Below are 22,969 nucleotides of genomic sequence, written 5' to 3'. Positions count from 1 at the left end.
CTGTGAAACAGGTTCGACCTTGTTTGATCCTCATTTGGAAGGAATTCATTGGCTGTCCCTGTGGTAACCCCTACGAATAATAGCAGAAAGGGTTGGGTACAGTTTTGTAAAGAAAAGGTCAGTGCCTTTAAGCCATTTCATTTTCATCTTCATAAATTCTCTGGGAAAAGTATAGTTCGACTGGGAACCGCAGCAACACGACGTGAAAGAGAATTGAAATCGTCTAAGAAGTCTCTCCTTTAATGGACTGTAAGCATTTTGAACTTTTGCAGTACTACTTTGAAGAACTGTTTTTGCAACGTTGATTTAAGAACTGTTTTCGCTTTATTTCTTTAAGAACTGTTTAAGCTGCTGCACAGCAGCTGATTTCCGGTTACGTTAGTGGTTTGTTTACTTTTGGGGGTTTGTTTTTCAATGTTTAATAAATGTTTTATTTGTTATAAAAACCCTGCCTCACTTATATTTATTGTTGCTGAATCAATCCGTAACAATTGTCCTTGTTGTATCTAAGAGTTTTTAAATGACCCTAGTGCATCTACCTCTACCCAACCCTGGCAGCGTGTCTCAGTTAATAAATAAACCACAGATCAACATTAGAGAAATGTCGCAAGGGAATTGTGAAAAGAGGCATTCGTTGATATCTCATTTCTAAGTCCAGTGTAAACAGCAGAGTATCAGTGTCCAGTGGGGCAGCCGCATCAATGATTGTTAAGCTGAACAACATGAAGTCTCTGTATGTACTGATCTTCATTTTAAGCGACAAAGTTGTAGTTGGTAAGTAAGATATGGGTAACTGGCTTGCCCACAAAAGGCAGCAGGCAGTAGCAGATGGAGCATATTCTGCCTGCAGGTTGGAGATCAGCAGCGTTCCACAAAGGGAAAGCAGTTTTACTGGGATCCCTGCTCTTAGTGATTTTTTATAGATGACTTGGATATCAGAGGTAGTTTCTTTTTACGCAGTAAGGGGTAGGTGCATGGAATGTGTTGCCAGGGGTGGTGGTAGAGGGTAATACATCAGGGACATTGAAGAGATTTTCAGATAGGTACATGGATGAAAGAAAAATGGAGGCTTATGTGTGGAGGGTAGGCTTACATTATTCAACACTGTGGGCTAATGAGCCTGTACTGTGCTATACTGTTCTCTGTTCAACTGATCAATGGATGTTTGATTCTGGTAAAGAGCAGTTAGGCAACCATGCCGTGTTAACTTTTCTCTTTATATTGTGGATTTTAGCCCATATCTTATGGCAAAGTGATAATTTGCATTAGACGGTTTCACAATCATGTCACTATAACACATAATGTAAAGACTTGGGTATTCTTTTTGATGCTATCCTGCCTATGGAATTGAAAATCCAGTCGGAGGTTATTATCTGTGCAGGTTGGACGTGTTGATTCTATTTGATACCACAGAGAACCTGACAAAGCCACACTACTTACTGTCATAGGACAACAGCAGCCCATAAAAAGTTAGGATCTACGAACCTTAGCTAGGTATCTGAAAGCATCCAGGAGAGAGGGGATGTCTCCATTAAAGTCTTACAGAGGATATTAATAATTCTCATTGCCCCCCCCCCCCCCCCAATCTCTGGAAGCCACCAATCATTTTCTAGCAGGCTGTCCTAAAGAATGTGTATTGGAAGTTGAATGAAAAAAGGGATGGGAGGACAGATCCTCAGTTAGATTTTATACAGGATAAACTAGTGAGGGAGAAAAGGAGCATTATTGTTGACTTTGTCGGGTTTTTTTGCTACTATTCCACAAGACAGTGAATGAAGGAAAACAGTGTACAGTGCTACTGAGAGAAAGTTGCTTTGAATGACACCTGTTTGTTTAAGGCCAAAGTCCATGTTATTTGTTGTCTTATGCTTGGTCAATCACAGTTTACTGTTGATTCGCATTTTCTGTCATCAGATGGAATGACTAATGCGTGTTTCTTGGATGCGAACTCTGAGTGAGAGGCGAAGGCTGCCAAAGTTCATGTAGCTTTCAAGCTAAGCATGGAGTCAACACAAGTGCCATCTGTGAAGAACAACTTAATATTTATAAAACTTCTTTAACTTAGCAAAATCTGTCGAGGCACAGGAACGATATAGGAAGATAATAGTCAGGTTCTACAGATTCTAAGGTGTGTTTTAAGGAAAAGAATGATATTGGAACTGATTCTATGGGACATGGGACTTGATGAACTGTACTGGGAAAGACTGGGACCAATGTCCTTCCCAGTACTGTTGGGGAGGGTTGGATTTCAAGTTCCAGGCATTTTGCAATCTATGCAAAATGAAGAATGTGAAACAGGATAGATACAAAAGAAAGAAAGGGAGAAGCAGAAGTGGAAGACAGAGAAATTAAGGGCAAAAAAAGAAAAACGGCCACGGTGCAAAATAATGCCAAGGCAATGAAGAATGTTAAAAATGCAAGCCTAATGGCTTTAAGGGTTAGTACTGGAAGCATACACAATAGGAGGATAAACGGGTATGTTATAAGAACATAAGAAATTGGAGCAAGAGAAGACCATCGAGTCTGCTCTGCCATTCAATAAGATCATGGCTGATCTGTTCGTGGACTAAACTCTACCTACCTGCCTTTCCCCAGAACCCTTAATTTCCCTGTTATGCAAACATCTAACTATGTCTTAAATGCATTTAATGAGGTAGCCTCTGCTGCTTTGGTAGGATTTATACGCGAGCTTCTGAACAATAGTCAAGATGTGAGGTTCAGATTATAACTGGAGATAGAAAAGGCATGTAAAAAGGGCAATGTTATGATGGGTCTTGGTGGATTTCAATCTGCAGGTAGATTGGGAAAATCAGATTGGTGCTGGTTTAACAAGAGAAATCATTTGTCGAGTGTGTACAAGATGGCATTTTAGAACAGCCTGTGGTTGAGCTCACTGGGGAAAAGACAATTCTGGATTGAGTAGTGAACCAGATTTGATTAGGGAGCTTAAAGTAAAGGAAACCTTAGGAGGCAGTGATCATGATATAATCTAATTCACACTGCAGTTTGAGAAGGAGAAGCTAAAATCAGATGTATTGGTATTACAGTGGAGTAAAAGGAACTACAGAGGCATGAGAGAGGGCTGGCTGAAGTTGATTTGAAGGGAACACTTACAGGGATGACAGCAGAGCAGCAATGGTTGGGGTTTCAGGGAGTAATTTAGAGGCAAAGTATCTGTTCATCCCAAAGAAGAAGAAAAAGCATTCTAGAGGAAGTATTAGGCAACCATGGCTGACAAGGGAAGTCAAAGACAACATAAAAGCAAAAGAAATGCAAAAATTAGTAAGAAGCTAAAGGATTGGAAAGTCTTTAAAAAAACAACAATTTAGGGAGAGAAAGGATGAAATATGCAGGTAAGCTGGCCACTAATATAAAATAGAATACCAAAAGTATTTTCAGATATATTAAGAGTAAAAGAGAGGTGACAGTAGATAACAGACCACTGGAAAATGACACCAAAGAGGTAGTAATGGGTAACAAAAAAAATGGCAGATGAACTCAATAAGATTTCTTTTCTCAGTCCTCATCGTGGAAGATACCAGCAATATGCCAGAAATTCAAGAGTGTAAGGGGGCATAAGTGAGTGCAGTCACTGCTGCTATATAGAAGGTTCTAGGGAAGCTGAATGGTCTGAAGGTAAATAAATCACCTGGACTAGAGGAACTACACCCCATGGTTCTGAAAGATTTAACTGAAGAGATGTGGGGCATTAATAGTGATCTTTCAAGAATCACTAGATTTTAGAATGATTCCAATAGACTGAAAATCGCTTTTGTTACTCCACTCTTTAAAACGGGAGAGAGGTAGAGACAGTAAACTGTAGGTCAGTTAGCCTGACTTTAATGGTTGGCAAGATGTTAAGAGACCATTCTAAAGGATGGGGTTTCAGGGTACTTTGAGGCACATAATAAAATAGATTGAAGTCAGCATGGTTTCCTTGAGGGAAAATCTTGCCTGACAAATCTGTTCGAATTTGTTGAAGAACTAACAAGCAGGATAGACAAAGGAGAGTCAGTGGATGTTGTTTGCTTGGATTTCAGAAGGCCTTTGACAAGGTGCCGCACATGAGACTGCTGAAAAAAAAAAAGAACCATTGGTACTACAGGAAAGGTACTAGCATGGACAGTAGATTGGCTGACTGGCAGGAGGCAAAGAGTTGGAATAAAGGGGCCATTTCTCTTTGGCTACCTGTGTCTAGTGGTGTTCTGCAGGGTTTGGTGTTGGGACAAATACTTCTCATATTATATGCTAATGATCTGGACGACGGAATTGATGGCTTTGTGGTCAAGTTTGTGGGTGGGTAGTGTAGAGGAAGCATAGAGTCTGCAGAAGTTCTTGGACAGATATGAAGAACAGGCAAGGAAGTGGCAGGTGGAATAGTGTAGAGAAGTGAATGGTGGTGCACTTTGGTAGAAGGAATAAATGTGTGGACCATTTGCTAAACAGAGAATCAATTCAGAAATGGCAGATGCAGAGGGACTTTGGAGTCTTAGTGCAGAATTCCCTAAAGGATAACTTGCAGGTTGAGTTGGTAGTAAGTTAGGCAAGTACAACATTAGCATTTATTTTGAGAAGGCTAGAATATAAAAGCATGGACGTAACACTGAATCTTTATAAGGCACTGGTTAGACCCCATTTTGAGTATTGTGAGTAGGCTATGGCCCCTCATCTAAGGAAGGATGTGCTGGCATTGGAGAGGGTCAAGAGTCAGTTCACAAGAATGATCCTGAAATGAAAGGGTTGACATAGGAGGAGAGTTTGATGACTGTGGGATTGTACTCAATCGTGTTTAGAAGAATGAAGAGGGTTGCATTGAAACCTACCAAATATTGGAAGTCTAGATCAAGTGAATGTGGAGAAGATGTTTTCAGTGGTATGAGAGTCTAGGACCAGAGGGAACACCTTCAGAATCCAAGAACATCTCTTTAGAACTGAGATGAGGAGGTATTTCTTTAGTCAGAGGGTGGTGAATCTGTGGAATTCATTGCCACAGATGGCTGTGGAGGCCAAGTCATTGGGTATACTTAAAGTGGAGATTGATAGGTTCTTGATTAGTAATGATAACAAAGGTTATGGGGGGGGGAGCAAAGCAAGAGAATGGGGTTGAGTGGGATAATAAATCAACCATGATGGAATGGTGGAGCAGACTCGATGGGTGAATGGCCTAACTCTATTCCTGTGTTGTCTTTCTCTGATATTGGTTTTCTCATCATTCCACTGAACTTGAAGGATTTTACAGAGACAACAGTGTTTTTATCAAAATGTATTAGGCAGATTAGGGGCATGAAAAGGTGGAATATTAAAGGGAAGAAATAAAACAATTGGGCAGGAAGTTAGAACTTAATTATTAGAGATTCCAACTTTTGGACAGGATATTAACTGAGACCCCTTTAGATCTCTCAGGCCAGTGCTTTATTTTGAAGAAGACAACCTGAGGTGTCCCCAGCATCAATATTCATCCCTCCAACTAATTTGTTAAAAAAAATGCTCATTGCATCTTTGCTGTGTGCCTGCAACATTTCCTACAATAAGTCAGTGATTAAACTTCAATATCTATGTGAGGACACTGGGAAATAGGCTGAAGTCAGTATGGTTTCCTTAAGAGGAAATCTTGCCTGACAAATCTGTTGGAATTCTACCAGGTAGCATAAACAAAGGAGAATCAGTGAATGTTGTTAACTTGGATTTTCAGAAGATCTATGACAAGACGCTGCACGTGAGACTGCTAAAAAAGATAAGGGTGTAGCGGTGTGCTACACGCAGCGCTAAAATAACAACACGGAGTCGGTAAACTGCAATTAAAGAAGATTTTATTCGAACTTCACAGCCTTGCTTTAAAGCCTCCCTCATACCGCCCTCCCCGGGCGCGGATGCTGTAAGGGGCACGTACTCACAAACCCCCGCAGGCTTTCCCTTTGTTGGTGAAGCAGACCTGGCCTTTGTGCCGGCGCGCTGGCTATTTGTGAGCCGGTTCGAGTGCGCTAGGAAGTGGGTCGCCACATAACGCCCCCCCAGAACCGGCAATACACCCCCCAATGTCCACAGTCTGGGCCGGACCCTGTTTGGGAGGTCGGCCTCTGCGCCGCGGTGCCGGAAACTCGACCGGTTGCGCCAAGTCCACATGGGCCAATTTGAGTCGCTCCACCGTGAAAACCTCCTCTCTCCCCCCAACGTCCAGCACGAACGTGGACCCGTTGTTCCTGATCTCTGTAAACGGCACCTCGTAGGGCCGTTGCAGCGGTGGCCGATGCCCGCCCCTTCGTACAAACACAAACTTACAGTTCTGCAGGTCTTTGGGTACGCAGGTCGGGTTCTGCCCATGCTGCGAAGTGGGTATGGGGGCCAGGTTGCCGAGCCTCTCGCGTAGTCTGCCCAGGACTGCTGCGGGTTCTTCGTCGTGCCCCCTTGGGGCTGGTATGAACTCCCCGGGGACGACCAGGGGTGCGCCGTACACCAACTCGGCCGACGAGGTGTGCAGATCGTCTTTGGGCGCCGTGCGGATGCTGAGTAGGACCCAGGGAAGCTCGTCCGCCCAGTTGGCTCCTCGCAGGCGGGCCATGAGAGCCGACTTCAGGTGACGGTGGAAACGCTCCACCAGGCCGTTCGACTGTGGGTGGTAGGCAGTGGTGTGGTGCAGCTGTGTCCCCAAAAGGCTGGCCATAGCTGACCACAGGCTGGTGGTGAACTGGGCGCCTCTGTCGGAGGTAATGTGGGCTGGTACATCAAAGTGGGACACCCAGGTGGCGATCAGTGCCCGGGCGCAAGATTCGGAGGTGGTGTCGGTGAGTGGGACCGTAAAGGTAAGCGGCTTGTGGTCCGTGAACACGGTGAAGGGCCTACCTTCTAAGAAGTACCTGAAATGCCGGATTGCCAGGTATAGCGCCAACAGTTCCCAGTCGAAAGCACTGTATTTGAGCTCGGGTGGCCGCAGGTGTTTGCTGAAAAACACCAAGGGTTGCCAGCGACCCGTGATGAGTTGCTCCAGCACCCCACCGACTGCCGTGTTAGATGCGTCCACTGTGAGGGTGGTAGGGACGTCCATTCTGGGGTGCACTAGCATCGCGGCGTTCGCCAAGGCTTCCTTCGTTTGAATGAAAGCGGCGGCGGACTCCTCGTCCCAGGCAATGTCCTTGCCCGGACCCGACAGCAGGGCGAACAGCAGGGCATGATTCGGGCAGCTGAAGGGAGGAAGCGGTGGTAGAAATTGACCATATCTACGAATTCCTGAAGGCCTTTGATCGTGGTGGGTCAGGGGAAATGGCGGACCGCGTCTACCTTAGCGGGCAGAGGGGTTGCCCCGTCTTTAGTAATCCTGTGGCCCAGGAAGTCAATGGTGTCGAGCCTGAACTGGCATTTGGCTGGGTCGATTGTTAGACCGTATTCACTCAGTCGGGCGTAGAGTTGACGGAGGTGGGACAGATGCTCCTGACGACTGCTGCTGGCTATGAGGATGTCATCCAAATAGATGAATGCGAAGTCCAGGTCGCGTCCCACTGCATCCATTAACCGCTGGAACGTCTGTGCGGCATTCTTCAGGTCGAAGGGCATGCGGAGGAACTCGAAAAGGCCGAACGGGGTGATGAGAGCCATTCTGGGGACATCGTCCGGATGCATCGGGATTTGATGGTATCCTCAGACGAGGTCTACCTTGGAGAAGATCCGTGCGCCGTGCAGATTTGCTGCAAAGTCCTGAATGTGTGGCACAGGGTAGCGGTCCGGTGTGGTAGCCTTGTTCAGCCTGCGGTAGTCGCCGCACGGTCTCCAGCCCCCTGTCGCTTTGGGCACCACGTGCAGGGGGGAGGCCCATGGGCTGTCGGACCGCTGGATGATCCCCAGTTCCTCCATCCTCTTGAACTCCTCCTTCGCCAGTCGGAGCTTGTCCGGGGGAAGCCGCCGAGCACGGGCGTGGATGGGTGGTCCCTGGGTCGGGATGTGGTGCTGTACGCCGTGTCGGGGCATGGCTGCCGTGAACTGTGGTGCCAGAACCGATGGGAAATCCGCCAGGACCCTGGTGAAGTCGTTGCCGGACAGCATGATGGAGTCAAGGTGTGGGGCTGGCAACTGGGCTTCACCCAGGGAGAACGTCTGAAAGGTCTCGGCGTGGACCAGCCTCTGCCTTGGCAAGTCGACCAGCAGGCTGTGAGCCTGCAAAAAATCCACACCCAGAAGCGGTTGGGCTACGGCGGCCAGTGTGAAGTCCCACGTGAACTGGCTGGAGCCGAACTGTAGCCGCACCGTACGGGTGCCGTAGGTCCTCACTGTGCTGCCGTTCACGGCCCTCAGGGAGGGACCCGGTGCCCTGTTGCGGGTGTCGTAACTCGTCGGAGGTAAGACGCTGTTCTCGGCACTGGTGTCGACCAAAAAACGACGTCCCGACCTCTTGTCCCACACATACAGGAGGCTATCCCGATGGCCAGCCGCCGTAGCCATCAGCGGCGGCTGACCCTGGCGTTTCCCGGGAACTGGCAGGGCGGGCGACAATGGCGGGCTTCTGCGCCCCACCGCTGGTGGTAGAAACACCATTGTTCGTTGGGCTCCCCACCCCTGCCTCTGGGGTTAGTGGGCTCTGCGGCCGGGCCTGGACTGGTTTGCTGCTGGGAGTGTGGCCTGGTAATCTGTGCGATGGACGCCTCACTCACCTTCTTGGCATTCCACAACAAGTCCGCCCGGGCTGCCACCTTCCGGGGGTCGCTGAAATCTGCGTCGGACAGCAGCAGGTGTATGTCCTCGGGCAGCTGCTCTAGGAATGCCTGCTCAAACATGAGGCAGGGTGTGTGTCCGCCGGCCAGAGACAACATCTCATTCATTAAAGCCGATGGAGGTCTGTCTCTCAACCCATCCAGGTGCAGTAAGCGGGAAGCCCGCTCGCGCCGTGAGAGTCCGAAAGTCCTTATGAGCAGGGCTTTGAATTCCGTGTACTTGCCGTCCGCTGGGGGAGACTGTACGAACTCCGCAACCTGGGCCGCTGTGTCCTGGTCGAGGGAGCTCACCACGTAGTAGTAACGTGTGTCCTCTGAGGTTATCTGCCGAACGTGGAATTGGGCTTCTGCTTTCTGGAACCAGAGGTGAGGTCGCAGCGTCCAGAAGCTTGGCAGTTTCAATGAAACCGCATGAACAGATGCAGCGTCGGTCATCTCCGGTCCAAAAATCGTTTGGACCGTCGGGGTCACCAATTGTAGCGGTGTGCTGCACGCAGCGCTAAAATAACGACACGGAGTCGGTAAACTGCAATTAAAGAAGATTTTATTCGAACTTCACAGCCTTGCTTTAAAGCCTCCCTCATCCCGCCCTCCCCGGGCGCGGATGCTGTAAGGGGCACGTACTCACAATCCCCCGCAGGCTTTCCCTTTGTTGGTGAAGCAGACCTGGCCTTTGTGCCGGCGCGCTGGCTATTTGTGAGCCGGTTCGAGTGCGCTAGGAAGTGGGTCGCCACAAGGGCCTAATTCTTCTACTGTGTCTTATGGTCTTAGAGACCATACATAGGAGACATAGGAGCAGAATTAGGCCATTCAGCCCAATGAGTCTGCTCTGTCATTCCATCATGGCTGATCCCAGATCCCGCTCAACCCCATTCACCTGCTTTCTCACCATAGATAGATAGATAGATAGATACTTTATTCATCCCCATGGGGAAATTCAACTTTTTTCCAATGTCCCATACACTTGTTGTAGCAAATCCTTTGATCCCCTGATCGATCAGGAAACAATCAACTTCCAACTTAAATATACCCAAGAACTTGGCCTCCACTGTAGTCTGTGGCAGAGCATTGCACAGATTTACTATACTCCGGCTGAAAAATAATCCCTCCTTACTTCAGTTCTAAAGGATCACCCCTCAATTTTGAGGCTGTGTCCTCTAGTTCTGGATAGCCAAACCGTAGGAAACATCCTCTACACATCCACCCTATCTAGTCCTTTCAACATTCGGTAGGCTTCAATGAGCTCCCCTGCCCCCCACATTACTCTAAATTCCAGTGAGTACAGGCCCAAAGCTGCCAAATGCTCCTCATCTGTTAACCCCTTCATTCCCGGATTAATCCTTGTGAACCTCCTCTGGACTCTCTCCAATGACAGCACATCCTTTCTGAGATATTCTTTGTGTGGTTTGACTAGTATCTTGTAAAGGCTCAGCATTATCTCCTTGCTTTTTTATTCTGTTCCCCTTGACATAAATGCCAACATTGCATTTGCCTTCTTTACCACAGACTCAACCTGTAAATTAACCTTCTGGGAGTTTTGCATGAGGACTCCTAAGACCCTCTGCACCTCTGATGTTTGAACCTTCTCCCCATTTAGATAATAGTCTGCACTGTTGTTCCTTTTACCAAAATGCATTATCATACATTTCCCAACATTGTATTACATCTGCCACTGTTTTTGCCCATTCTTCCAATTAGTCAGAGTCCTGCTGCAATTGCATTGCTTCCTCAGCACTACCTACTCCTCCACCTATCTTTGTATCATATCATCCACAACAGTTACCTACCCTGCCATTTGAGAACTTTTTCCTCTGTGGGACTCATCTATCCTGCACCTTGTGAACTATTCCCAGAAACTTCCGCCATTTCTGCTCTGCTGTCATCCTTGCAGTATCCTCCTCCAATCCACCTGGGCAAGCTTCTCCCTCATGGCTTTGTAATTCACTTTAATCCATTGCAATATTGATACATGTGAACTATGCTTCTCTCTCACAAATGGCAGTATGAATTCAATCATGTTATGATCAATGTCTCCTAAGCATTCCTTTACATTAAACTCCCTAATAAGATTTGGGTTATTACACAGCACCCAATCTAAGAGAGCCTTTCCCTGAGTAGGCTCAAGCACAAGTTGCTCAAAAAAGCCATCTCGTAGGCATTCAACAAATTCTCTCCCATACGATCCGATACTGACCTGGTTTTTCCAATACTGAAATCCCCCATTACAATTGTGTTATTACCCTTATTATATGCCCTTTCCAGCTCCCTTTGTAATCTCAATCCCACATTTTGGCTACTATTTGGAGGCCTATATATGATTCCCATAATGGAAATTTTATTCTTAACAATTTCAAAGGTTTAACATTCTCTGACCCTATGTTATCGCTTTCTGAAGATGTAATTCCATCTCTTACCAACAGAGCTACACCACCACCTTGTCCTTTTGATTCAAAGTATATCCTCTGATGTTAAGTTCCCTTCTTATGGCTTCCTTCAGCCATAACTCAGTGATTCCCACATTATCATACCAACCAAACTCTAATTGCGCCACAAGTTCGTCCACCTTATTCCGAATGTTACACACATTTAAATACAGCACCTTCAGTCCTGCATTCTCTGCCTTTTTGAATTTTGCCTCTGTGGTATAATTTAACTCTTTGTCTGCATTTGTACCCAATCACATTGTCTTGTCCTTCTTTACATTCATGTTACACCCATCATCTACTTGTAAACCTGCAGGCTCATCCTCAGCTCTATCATCCTGGTTCCATCTCCCTGCCATATTAGTTTAAACCACTCCCAACAGCCCTAGTAAATCTGCCTGCAAGAATATTGCTTCCCTTCAGATTCAATTGCAACCCATCCCTTTTGTACAGGTCCCACCTTCTCCAGAAGAGGTCCAAATTATCCAGAGATCTGAATCCCTGACCCCAGCTCCAATTCTTCAGCCACACATTTATCTGCTACCTTATACTATTTCTATCCTCACTGTTGCATGGCAGAGACAGCAATCCCGAAATTACTACCTTTGAGGTCCTGCTTCTCAGCTTCCTTCCTAACTCCCTATATTCTTTTTTTTCATGATCTCCTCCCTTTTTCTTCCTACGTCATTGGTACCAACATGTACCATGACTTCTGGCTGCGCACCCTCCCACTTCAGGATATTGTGGACGCGTCCAGAAGCATCTCGAACCCTGGCACCTGGGAGGCATGTTTCCTTTTTACGTCCACAGAGTCACCTTATCTGTCCCCCTGTCTATAGAGTCCCCTATTACTCCTGCCATCCTCTTCAGTTCCCAACCCATTTGAGCCACAGGGCCAGACTCAGTGCCAGAGCCATGGCCACTGTTGCTTCCCTCAGGTAGATCATCTCTCCCTTCTCCTCCCCCCCCCACCCCATAGTAGTCTTTTGTAGCCTTGGGATGGCTACCTCTCTGTAGCTCCCGTCTATCACTGCTTCACTTTCCCTAACAAGCCGAAGGTCAGCGAGCCGCAGCTCCAGTTCCCTAACACGGTCTCTAAGGAGCTCAATGCACCTGGTGTAGATATGGCCATCAGGGAGGCTGGGAGTCTCCTGGAAAATTCCACATCTGACACCCAGAACAGAACGCTGGCTCCGTAGACATTGTCTCTAGACTTAAATAAGAAATAAAGAATGAACTTACCTACTTGCCTTGCTTCTGTCTGTTCTCGCAGATGCCTTGTTGAGCCAAAACCTTACTACTCTGACCACGACCGCCCCCATGATGACCGCTCTGCTAAGTGGTGCCTTTCCTTTATAGAAACTGGTTTCCCCATCAAAAATCTTTGTCAGACCTGTGCGGGAATGCTCCAGTTGCTTCTGCGCAGTACTCCAATAAACGGGAAAGGCCCAATATCTGCTAATCCACCAGGAGCCAAAGAAGACAGCCTGTCTTGGGGTTGGAGGACTGTGTATGTTCATTGGTGGGTGGGAAAGAGGAATGGTGCTTGTTTTGATGTTTAAAGAGGAGATTCTGCAGATGCTGGAAAGCCAGAGTGACACAGACAAATTGCTAGAGGAACTCAGCGGGTCACGCAGCAAATATGGGAAGGAGTAAACAATTAACGTTCTGTTAGAGAGCCTTCATCAGGACTGGAAAGGAAAGGCGAAATAAGCTAGAGTAAGAAGGTAGAAGGAGGGGAAACAGTACAAGTTAGAAGGTGATAAGTGAAGCAGGTGGATGGCAGAGAGGAGGTGAAGTGTGAAACTGGCAGATAATATGTGCAAAAGGTAAAGGGCAGAAGAAGGAATCTCATAGGAGAGGAGAGTGGACCCTGGGAGAAAGGGAAGGAATAGGGACACCAGGGGGAGGTGATACGCAGACGAGGAGAAGAAGAGAGGTAAATGTGGAGCCAGAGTAGGGATTGGAAGAAGAAGGGAGGAGAGGGGAAAAATTACCAGAAGTTAGAAAAATCGATATTCATACCATCAGGTTGGAGCTTACACAGATCGAATACTGTATCAGGTGTTGCTCCTCTAACCTGAAAATGGACTCAACGTGGCAATAGAAGAGGCCATGAACCGACGTGGCAGAATGGGAATGAGGATTGGAATTAAAATGGCTGGCCACCAGGAAATCCTGCTTGTTGTGGATGGAGCAAAGGTGCTTAACAAAGCGGTCTCCCAATATACGTCAGGTCTCACTGATGTAGAGGAAGCAGTGGATACAGTAGATGACTCCCAACAAACTTGCAGGGGAAGTGTTGCCCTGAATGGAGGTGTGGGAGGAGATAAATGGGCAGCTGCAGCACTTCTTCCACTTGCAAGTATAAGTGGCAGGAGGGTGATTAATGGGGAGGGATGAATGGACTAGGGAATCATGGTGATCCTTACAGAAAATAGAGAGTGGGAGGAAGGTTTGGTGGTAGAATACCATGGAAGATGACAGAAGTTGTGGAGAATGATGTGGATGCTCACAGGGTGGTATGAAGAACTCCAACCCTATTAAGGCGGCAGAAAGATGGAGTGAGTGCGGATGTCCAGGAAATAGAGAAAATGCAGGTATGGTGCCATCAATGGTGGAGGAAGGGAAACCCTGTACTTTGAAGAAGGAGACATCTCTAATGTCCTGAAAAGGAAAGCTTCATCCTGCAAACAGATGTGGTGGAGACAAAGAAACTAAGAGAAGGGATTTTTACAGTAGACAAGGTAGAAAGAGGTATAATCAAGAAGGAGGGGACCATGGGAATTGGTAGGTTTATAAAAGATGTTGGTAGACAGTTTCACTCCAGAGATGGAGACAGAGAGATTGAGAAAGGGCAGGGTGGTGTCAGAAATGTACCAAGTGTATTTATGGACAGGGTGGAAGCTGGAAGAAAAGTTGATGAAATTGACAAGCTCAGCATGGGTGCATGAAGCAGCACCAATGCAGTCATCGATGTAGTGGATGAAGAATTGGGGACCATTAGCAGTGAAAGCTTGGAACATGGGCTGTTCCATATAGCCAACAAAAAGGCAGGCACAGATGGGGGTCATGCAGGTGCCTATGACTACACGTTGGGTTTGGAGCTGAAAGAGAAATTGTTGAGTGTGACGATCAGCTCTACCAGACAGATGCAGGTGGTGATGGCGGGGGAGGGGGGGGGGAACTGGTTAGATTTATTGTCTAGAAAGAAGCAGAGAGCTTTAAGATTTTCTTGATGGGGGTAGAAATGTATACGGACTGGGCATCCATGGTGAAAAAGAGGCAATCAGGGCCAGTAAACTACAAGTTGTTGAAGACATCAAGAACATGTGAAGTGCCATGGATGTAGATGGGAAGGGATTGAACCAAGGGGGATAAAATGGAGTCAAGGTACGTGGACACGTTCAATGAGGCATTTGCTGGCAGAAGCAATGGGCCTACCCCAACAGTCAGGTTTATGGATCTTGGGTAGGAAGTAGAATAGAACAGATTGGGTAAGAGAACTATGTAGTTGGTGACAGTGGATGGGAGCTCTCCAGAGTTGATGATGGTCCTGAGTGCAGTTCTTTTCAAGGGGTAAGTAAGAGGAGGTGTCTGAGAGTTGCCACCTGGCCTCAGCATGATAAGGGTCAATTTGCCACACCACAACAGCACCCCCTTTGTCTGCGGTTTGATGATAAGGTTGGGATTGCAGCAGACAGAAAGGACGGCAGTGCACACGGACAGAGTGGACGGCAGTCTTATCCCACATTGTACCCTAATGCTATCAAATCTATGTGACTGTAGTGATCTTGTAGATAATACTTTAATTAATACTGTGGAGGCTTGGTCACAGTATATTTAAGATGGAACAATAGATTTTCTTGCTGCGAAGGGGATCACAGTGGGATTAGTGTCAGAGAACAGTCCTGAGGCAAAAGTTCAGCTGTGATGTTATGAAATGGCAGAGCTGGCACAAGGACGGAATACATACTCCTGCTTATATTCCTCATGCTCTTACAGTCACTGGACTGTAAATGGTCTTTTTTCACCTTTGATTTTCAGTGATGGATGAGTTTTTACGTTTTTTAGATATTGGCACTGGCAGCAGCCATACTCTTTCACTGGTCCGGATGTCTGCATTACCTGTAATCTGAGATTAAAGGTGATTCCAATTTAGAGTGTTGATGTTTCTTTTCCCTTTCAGCCCTTGATGGGCGGGCAATTTCTGATAAGGCTGAAGAATAATATGTCCTCTTTTCCAGGACAGCGGAGTCCTCTGAATGACTACCACCGTTCCAAGGGAGTGCAGCTTCAGTTTGGATTGATTCGCATAGAGGCGGTGCCTATGTCCGAGGAAGAATGTGCACGTCAATGTACCAGTGAGCTTCAGTGCAGGTACAACCCTCTCCAATTAATCAGTGTGTAGAGTCAGTCATAGAGCACTACTGCATAGACACAGGCCCTTCAGCCCATCTAGTCCATGCCGAACAATTATTCTACCTAGTCCCATCGACCCACTCCTGGACCATGGCCCTCCATACTTTGCATCTATATACATACCACTTAAAAGTTGAAATCTAACCCACATCCACCACTTCCGCTGGCAACTTGTTCCGCAATCTCTCCACCCTCTGAATGAAGAAGATTCCACCTCGTTCCTATTAAATATTTATTTCACCTTTCACACTTAATTTATGTCCTCTAGTACTAGTCCCACCCAACCTCAGTAGAAAAAAACCTGGTTGCATTTACCCTATTTATACCCTTCATAATTTTATATGCCTCTATCAAACCTATGCTCATTCTCCTATGCTGCAGGGAATAATGTCCTAACCTATTCAAACTTTCCCTATAACTCAAGCCCTTAGGTCCCAGTAACATCCTTGTAAACTTTCTCTGTACTCTATCAATCTTATTGGTGTATTTCCTGTAGGAAAATGATCAAACCAGCACACAATACTCCAAATTAAGCTTCACCAATGTCTTATACATCTTCATAGTAATTTCCCCACATTCTCTCTGTGACTCCCTTGTCCATTCGCCCTTCCCCACTGATCTCCCTCCTGAGACTTATCCAAGCAGCACAAGTGCTACAGCTGCCCACTCACCTCTCCCTCACCACCATTCAGGGACCCTTCATCTGCTGTATCCAGTGCTCCCAGTACGGCCTCCTCTATATTGGTGAGACCTGATGTAGATTGGGGGACTGCTTTATCAAGTGCCTTTTCTCCGCCTGCAAAGGGCAGGATTTCCTGGTGGACAACCATTTTAATTCCACTCCCTATTCCAATTTTGACATGTCAGTTCATGGCCTCCTCCACTGCCATGATGAGGCCATTCTTAGGTTGGAGGAGCAACACCTCATATTCTGTCTAGGTAGCCTCCAACCTGACAGCATGAACATCAATTTCTTTAACTTCTGGGAAATATCCCCCCTCCCCTTTTCTCCTTTTCCATTCCCCATTCTGGCTTCCCTCTTACCCCTTCTATTCTCCTCAACTGCCCATCACATCCCTCTGATGCCCTTCCTCCTTTCCTTCTCCCATAGTTTACTCTCCTTTCTTATCAGATTCTTTCTTCTTCAGCTCTTTTTCCACCTATCACCTGCCAACTTCTCACTTCAACCCCCCTCCCCATCCACCTACCATTCCCCTTTTTCACATATCACCTGCCAGCTTGTGCTCCTTTCCCTCCCCCACTTTCTTATTCTAGCATCTTCCCTTCCTTTCCAGTCCTTATGAAGGTTCCCAGCCTATTTAAATGCCGCATTTTCAGTCTCCTCCATAGATACTGCCTGACCTGCCTAGTTCCTCCACTATTTTGTATGTGTTACTCAATATAACATCCCAACTTTATTGCTTATTGCATAATAAAGTTTACTTTGTGATAAAAAAAGAATCTCTGGAGACAGAGCTGAGTTTCCCACTTTTGGAATAGGGATTTCAATTTCTAGAGTTTGAGGCTTGGAGCTGACCTCTGAAGTGACAGGACCTCAGTTTGCAGCAGGTATACATCCCCTGACCTGGACAACTGTTTCAGCCCATGAAGCTTGCATGTAGGTTTACCTAGAGGAAGGATGGGTGTGGGTTATGTTTGGCTACATAGGCTGCTGGGAATGGCACAGCTAATGCTGCCTGTGTTGCATGTTGAAAACTCAAACAGAATTAGAAACTTCTGAAAATGTAAAACCCTGAAGTCCTTTACACATCTTCCAACCTTGAGTTTTGCCCAAGTTCTACAGGCCAGTTTCTAACTGTCACGTTATTCACCCATTATTGCTTGCTGAATTACATGAGTTACTGGTGTGGCAACATTTTGAACTAGCTACTCTTGCCCTCTTTTCAAAACAAAAGAAAGATAGGTCTTATTTCCTCATTGGTCTAACTATTCTCTTTCCTGCGATATCATGAGTTCATTAACTCTTTGAGATCTCTGGCCCTATGGCAATTCTTCTTTCCTTTTCACCAATACTGGTGGTGGTTCCTTTAACACCCAAAAACATAAAGAATGGAATTCCTTCTTTAACCTTCCCTCCCCTTTCTCTAATATCTCCTGATGTGATTTGATGACAGCTTATCGGTCTGAATGTGGGACTAATAAAGGACACACTTTATCTGCTTGCACGGTAACTGCTTTGCGCGTGACTGCAAGAAACCGCAGAGAAATGAGGACATCACAAAAACCAACCTCCCCTTCATTTCTCACTGCCTCAGTAAAGCAGCCAGTATAATTAAAGACCCCCACCTCCCCGGACATTCTTTCTTCTCCCATCCTCCATTGGGTGAAAGATACAAAAGCCTGAAAGCACATACCACAAGGCTCAAGGATGGTTTCTATCATGCTGTAATACAGTAAGACTACTAAATCGTTCCCTGATACCTGTTGGACTCCTGAGTTCACAATCTACCTCATTATACATTAGATAGATAGATAGATAGATAGATAGATACTTTATTCATCCCCATGGGGAAATTCAACTTTTTTCCAATGTCCCATACACTTGTTGTAGCAAAACTCATTACATACAATACTTAACTCAGTAAAAATATGATATGCATCTAAATCACTATCCCAAAAAGCATTAATAATAGCTTTTAAAAGTTCTTAAGTCCTGGTTATTGTTTTTATTTACCTGCACTGTACTTTCTCTCCAGCTGTTACAGGCATTCTACTTTGTTGTTATTTTACCTTGTACTATCCAAGTGCATTGTCTAATGATCTGATCGGTATGAACAGTGTGCAAGACAAGCCTTTCACCATATATTGGTATTCGGGACAATAATAAACCACTACCAATTCCAATGGAAAAGGAGATTTTTCAAAGGCTTTGATATCAGGGCCGTGAAGTGAGATGGATTAGATATGTCTTTCAAAGAACCGCCCAAAGCACTGTTAGTAGATGACCTCTGTGTTATGAAACTACCTGAGATGTCTTACCATAAGGAGTGTCTCATCGGTATGTGGGTGCACTTTCAGTGGGATTGGTACATTGTGATAGTAAAGGCTCTGTTAATGTGAGGTTATCTCACCAATTCCATAAGAGCTCAGTGAGAGGTCATGCGATCATAAGGCAGCCCACAAAAAAAGCTCAGAAGAAAAAAAAATTAACATAACCTGTGGAAGAAAATTAAGCCTGAGAATTAAGGGTAAATAAAGTCATGAGAATAGCAGGGTGAGAGCAGATGGGGTCTATCTACTCATACTAATTAGCAATAAATCCTGATAAAATGAAGAAATGATAACACACAGAAGTACTACGTCTTGTTGGTGATGAAGGACTGATAACACATGGATGTAGTAAGGAGGATCCCTTAGCCCTCAAGTCTACACGACTAATGACTTGGTTTCTTCTAATTAATGGGGAACTCATTGTGTACATGGGGACATTATGTCTAATCTTGTGTAAGGTATGGAAGCAGCCTGAACCTTGTCGATAATGTCTAAGCAGGAACACTAGACCCCTGAAAACTGCTGAACTGCTTGTATTTTAATCTATAAAAGGCCATGATTGTGCTCTCTTTAGCAGAGTCTCTTAGTGGGCTCTCCGTAATCACTTAATAAAGTAATTAAACTGAATACTGGGGTCTGGATCTTTGTTTAAGTCTAGTTGGCAATAGTAAATTTCTCTGACTTGACCTTTCCATCCAGTGAGATCTTGTGGAATTCATTGCCACAGACAGCAGTGGAGGCCAAGTCACTGGGCATATTTAAAGCAGAGGTTGGTCGGTTCTTGATTAGTCATGGCATCAAAAGTTACAGGGAGAAGAAAGGAGAATGGAGTTGAGATGGATAGTGAATGAGTCATGACGGAATTTGTGAAGAATCCCTCTTATCCATCCCACAATCTCTTTAATCTCTATTATCAGGCAGGAGGTACCATAGCATTAGGACAAGGACTGTTGGGATAGGAAACAGTTTCTTTCAGATAAATACTTTGTGGAGATTTGTGATATATATGATTATATCATATATATGTACAATGTCTGAAATACATCTTATGGAAATGTTTGTTTGATGATGAACTTTAATAAAAAAAATTACAAAAAAAACAAAAAAAAAGGAAACAGTTTCTTCTCCCAGGCTGTGAGACTATTGAACTCCCTGCCACCATGCAAGTCTCATTGTATATGAAGTGCCACTAGCATAATACTGTTTACCTTTTAACTAGTGTTGTAAATGCATCTTATGCTAAATGTCAGTATTCTGGAATATAATTATTTGTTAATTTATTTATGGTAATATTACTTTATGTGTTGAATGTGAGTTATATGTACTGTGTTGTGCACCTTGGTTCAGAGGAACGTTGTCTTGGTTGGCGGTATACATGCATATGATTGAATGACAATAAACTTGAACTCACATTTTGCATTTGGCATTACATGGAAAGAAAAGATTCACTGAGGTTCTTTAAGGAGGGAAACTGCCACATCACCCAATCCAGTTTATTTATATCTACGGCCCTTTGAAATAGGCTAACATTCAGGGGCAGTTTGGAATGTCAACAAGTACAGGCCTAGTGAATGAATAGTTTAAAAAAATACTCTCTTTTTCACTTTAGGTCCTTTAATTATGACTTGCAGAACAAGGAGTGCCAACTTCTGCCCTGGACCAGTCATACTGCAGGCACAAAGCGAAGAAGACACAACCATGTTGATCTGTACGAGAAGAAAGGTGGGACTTTTTTCCCCTCTTACAAAATATACATTTGTTTCCAGAAGGTGTGAGAATTGCAGTGAATTCCAAACTTGCCCATCCACCACCACATTTTGAATGAGAAATTACTTTCTTATCCCTTGCCTCTTCTGTCATGTTAGTATAACAAAACGAGCCTAGCCAATCTCTCTTCACTTACATTCCCCTACAGTGTCCACCATCCCATCCCCATGTTTGTTGACATGAATCAAAGAGCTATGAAAAAATACTTTTGGAATAGCATTATCTAAATATAACTAAGCTGTTAGAAGCAAAAATAATACCAGTTACATGTGAGTCAAATGTGGGTAATGTTAAAACCAAGTTTACAGTGAAATTGTAAGAAGGAGGTTAAACTGTTCATGATTAGCGAAGATTTGGTCACTGTCATGTTAGTCAACCTAAAACAGAACTACACATTAAAATAACATTCAAAATAGGGCAGCTGTCACAATTTTTTTAAACTATGGACAGTATTACTCAGAGAGCAGCCCAGGGAGTCTAGTGCTCACACAAGTATTTTGTCCTTATTTCTCTTAATAATTTTAATCCTTTGATGTTGTAATTACCTCTGGCAATATTGTAAAATACTTACAATTTTACTGAACTCTTCTCATCTCACACAAGTAACATACACATTTCCTTTAACCTGTGCTGCAACTCATTTACAGTAACATGGGATGGGTGACCCTGCCTCTAGGGCTAATCTGGAATACTTTTGAAATATACTACGTCTGCATTCCACATGTTCATTAACATCCTCATCTGCTTTTTGTACAGTACTGTGTATCTTATACCAATACACAGTGTGAGGGAAACACTTCCTTAAAGCTTCTATTGGATTAGTTCAGGGTACATTTAAATCAACATATCACTCATCCCCTCTGCAGCCCTCCACCCACTGTCTCCTATAGTACTAAAGGGGGCCTCCGACTGTGGTAGGCACAGGCCTCACTGTGAATTCAGGAAGTGCCACTTGATGTAATTGTGCTTGTGATAGTCAGGGTTAGAGTAGGTCATAGTCATCTTGTCCATCCTCAGACTTTGGTGCCATTGCTTTCTCTTTAAACACCGAAGTAGACACTGTTATCCTTTGATGTTCTTCTTCTGCCTTTCCCTTCTCTAACTTTTGTTTACTTTCTCTACTCTTTCTGCAGGATTCATCTAACCATCCATTTTTGTATTTCACCCTTCCTGCAAACAAACCCAGAATCCCTCACAGTTTATTCTCATTTCTCTTTTTCTGTCAATACCTCCTTCTGCAAGTACTCCAGATGTTCTGCATAAAATGTCTACATTCAAATTAATGTATGTGCTCAAATTCAAAGAAGCTATGCTCATCAAAGGCTTTTGTAGCCTGAGGTGACTGAAAACTATCCTTGCCCGGACATTACCTTAACTCTTGCCGTGCTGCAACTTCTACACTCCAGAGCAGGGGGTCCCAACCTTTTTTATGCCATGGACCATAAAGCAAGGGGTCCATGGACTTCAGGTTGGGGCACCTGTTCTAGAGGAACTATTTGTTAGCACCTGAAAAGAAACTTTGTGTGGAAGATCAGACAATGCATACCATCCCTCCATTCCCCTCACAAGCAAAGATCTCTGAAAGATTAATTTAAAATTGCAAATGTGTCAACAAGCTGAACATAGGGATTCTGTCACCTAGTTTGTGACCTCTGGTCATAAATGTAGAATCACTGTATCAGACCCACCAAAATAAAAAAGGATGTGATAAAAGGTTTATTTGCCTCATAGTTGTTATTTTCTATGGGCTTCTCTTGATGGCTACTCTTGATAGCATGGATTCATAATAACGTGGGCCTCTCATGCCTGTTGTAAGTACTATACTGTATCCCTGCTGACAGGGGCAGTCTCATTATCCTGATACTTTTCCATCAGCTATGATACTTAAAGGGGTGAAGCAGAGTCAATTGATTCAATAGATACAATTATAAGAACAACTTCAACAGTATGATTGGAACTAGCAAGATGTTTCATAACCTTAAAGTCAGTCTGCAGCTATTGTCATCAATACCTCTATGGAATCAGTTAATTCCAGAGGAAACATCATAAGTTTTGTTTAAAGAATTACCTTCCTTTTCAAAATTGGAGTTTGCCTGTTTGTGGCTGAAGAGCAGCAACAGAATATTGCGCTCATCTCCAAGAGATGAAAGCAGTACAACAATATTTTAAGGCTGTGTTTAAAGGTGACCTGGTAATGGCTACAGAACTGGGGAAGCAGAGCAGTAATGAGTGCCTGGCTACCCTTTAAGGATAACCCAGCATTAGAGTGAAGCCAGTGTGGTGACTGATGGACCATTGATTTTGAGAGTTTATTCTCCATAAAAACCTTGTTGTAGTGATAAAGGGAACTAGTAAACTTAACCTGTGGCACCACAGCAATGATTCCCTCTCAGTGAGTAATATAGCAATGTCAGACTTAAAGTAATTTTTGCCTTTCTAATACTGAGGTTAGTGGAGTCACACCAATGGTACTACATTGATCTATCATACAGCACATAGGTATCCATGATGGAATCCTCATTGTCTATCAGACAAAAGGCAGTACCTGCTTCTGGGCTTTGCTGAAGGGATGCTGTATGATCATGATCAGCTTGTGACCTGGAAGGGTTGGTTCATTGGTTCATCTGTTCTAACATACGTCACTGG

The 22,969-nt window shown here is 44.7% G+C and overlaps 1 protein-coding gene across 1 annotated transcript in view; it reads left to right on the top strand.

Moving 5' to 3' along the window:
• The first annotated feature begins 622 nt into the window (after window positions 1–622).
• Window positions 623–22,969, top strand: part of mst1 (macrophage stimulating 1) — a 113,320-nt gene continuing 90,973 nt past the window's right edge. Inside the window, exons 1-3 of the mRNA XM_073072564.1 lie at window positions 623–774; window positions 15,370–15,502; window positions 20,166–20,278. Of these exons, the coding sequence (XP_072928665.1) occupies window positions 702–774; window positions 15,370–15,502; window positions 20,166–20,278 (319 nt within the window). The 5' untranslated portion in view covers window positions 623–701. The remainder of the gene's footprint in view (window positions 775–15,369; window positions 15,503–20,165; window positions 20,279–22,969) is intronic.

This window comes from Hemitrygon akajei, chromosome 19, assembly GCF_048418815.1.
Source record: "Hemitrygon akajei chromosome 19, sHemAka1.3, whole genome shotgun sequence".
Classification (NCBI taxonomy): Eukaryota; Metazoa; Chordata; class Chondrichthyes; order Myliobatiformes; family Dasyatidae; genus Hemitrygon; species Hemitrygon akajei.
The sequence above is the reverse complement of the archived record's forward strand: the minus strand, read 5'-3'. Positions and strand labels throughout refer to the sequence as shown.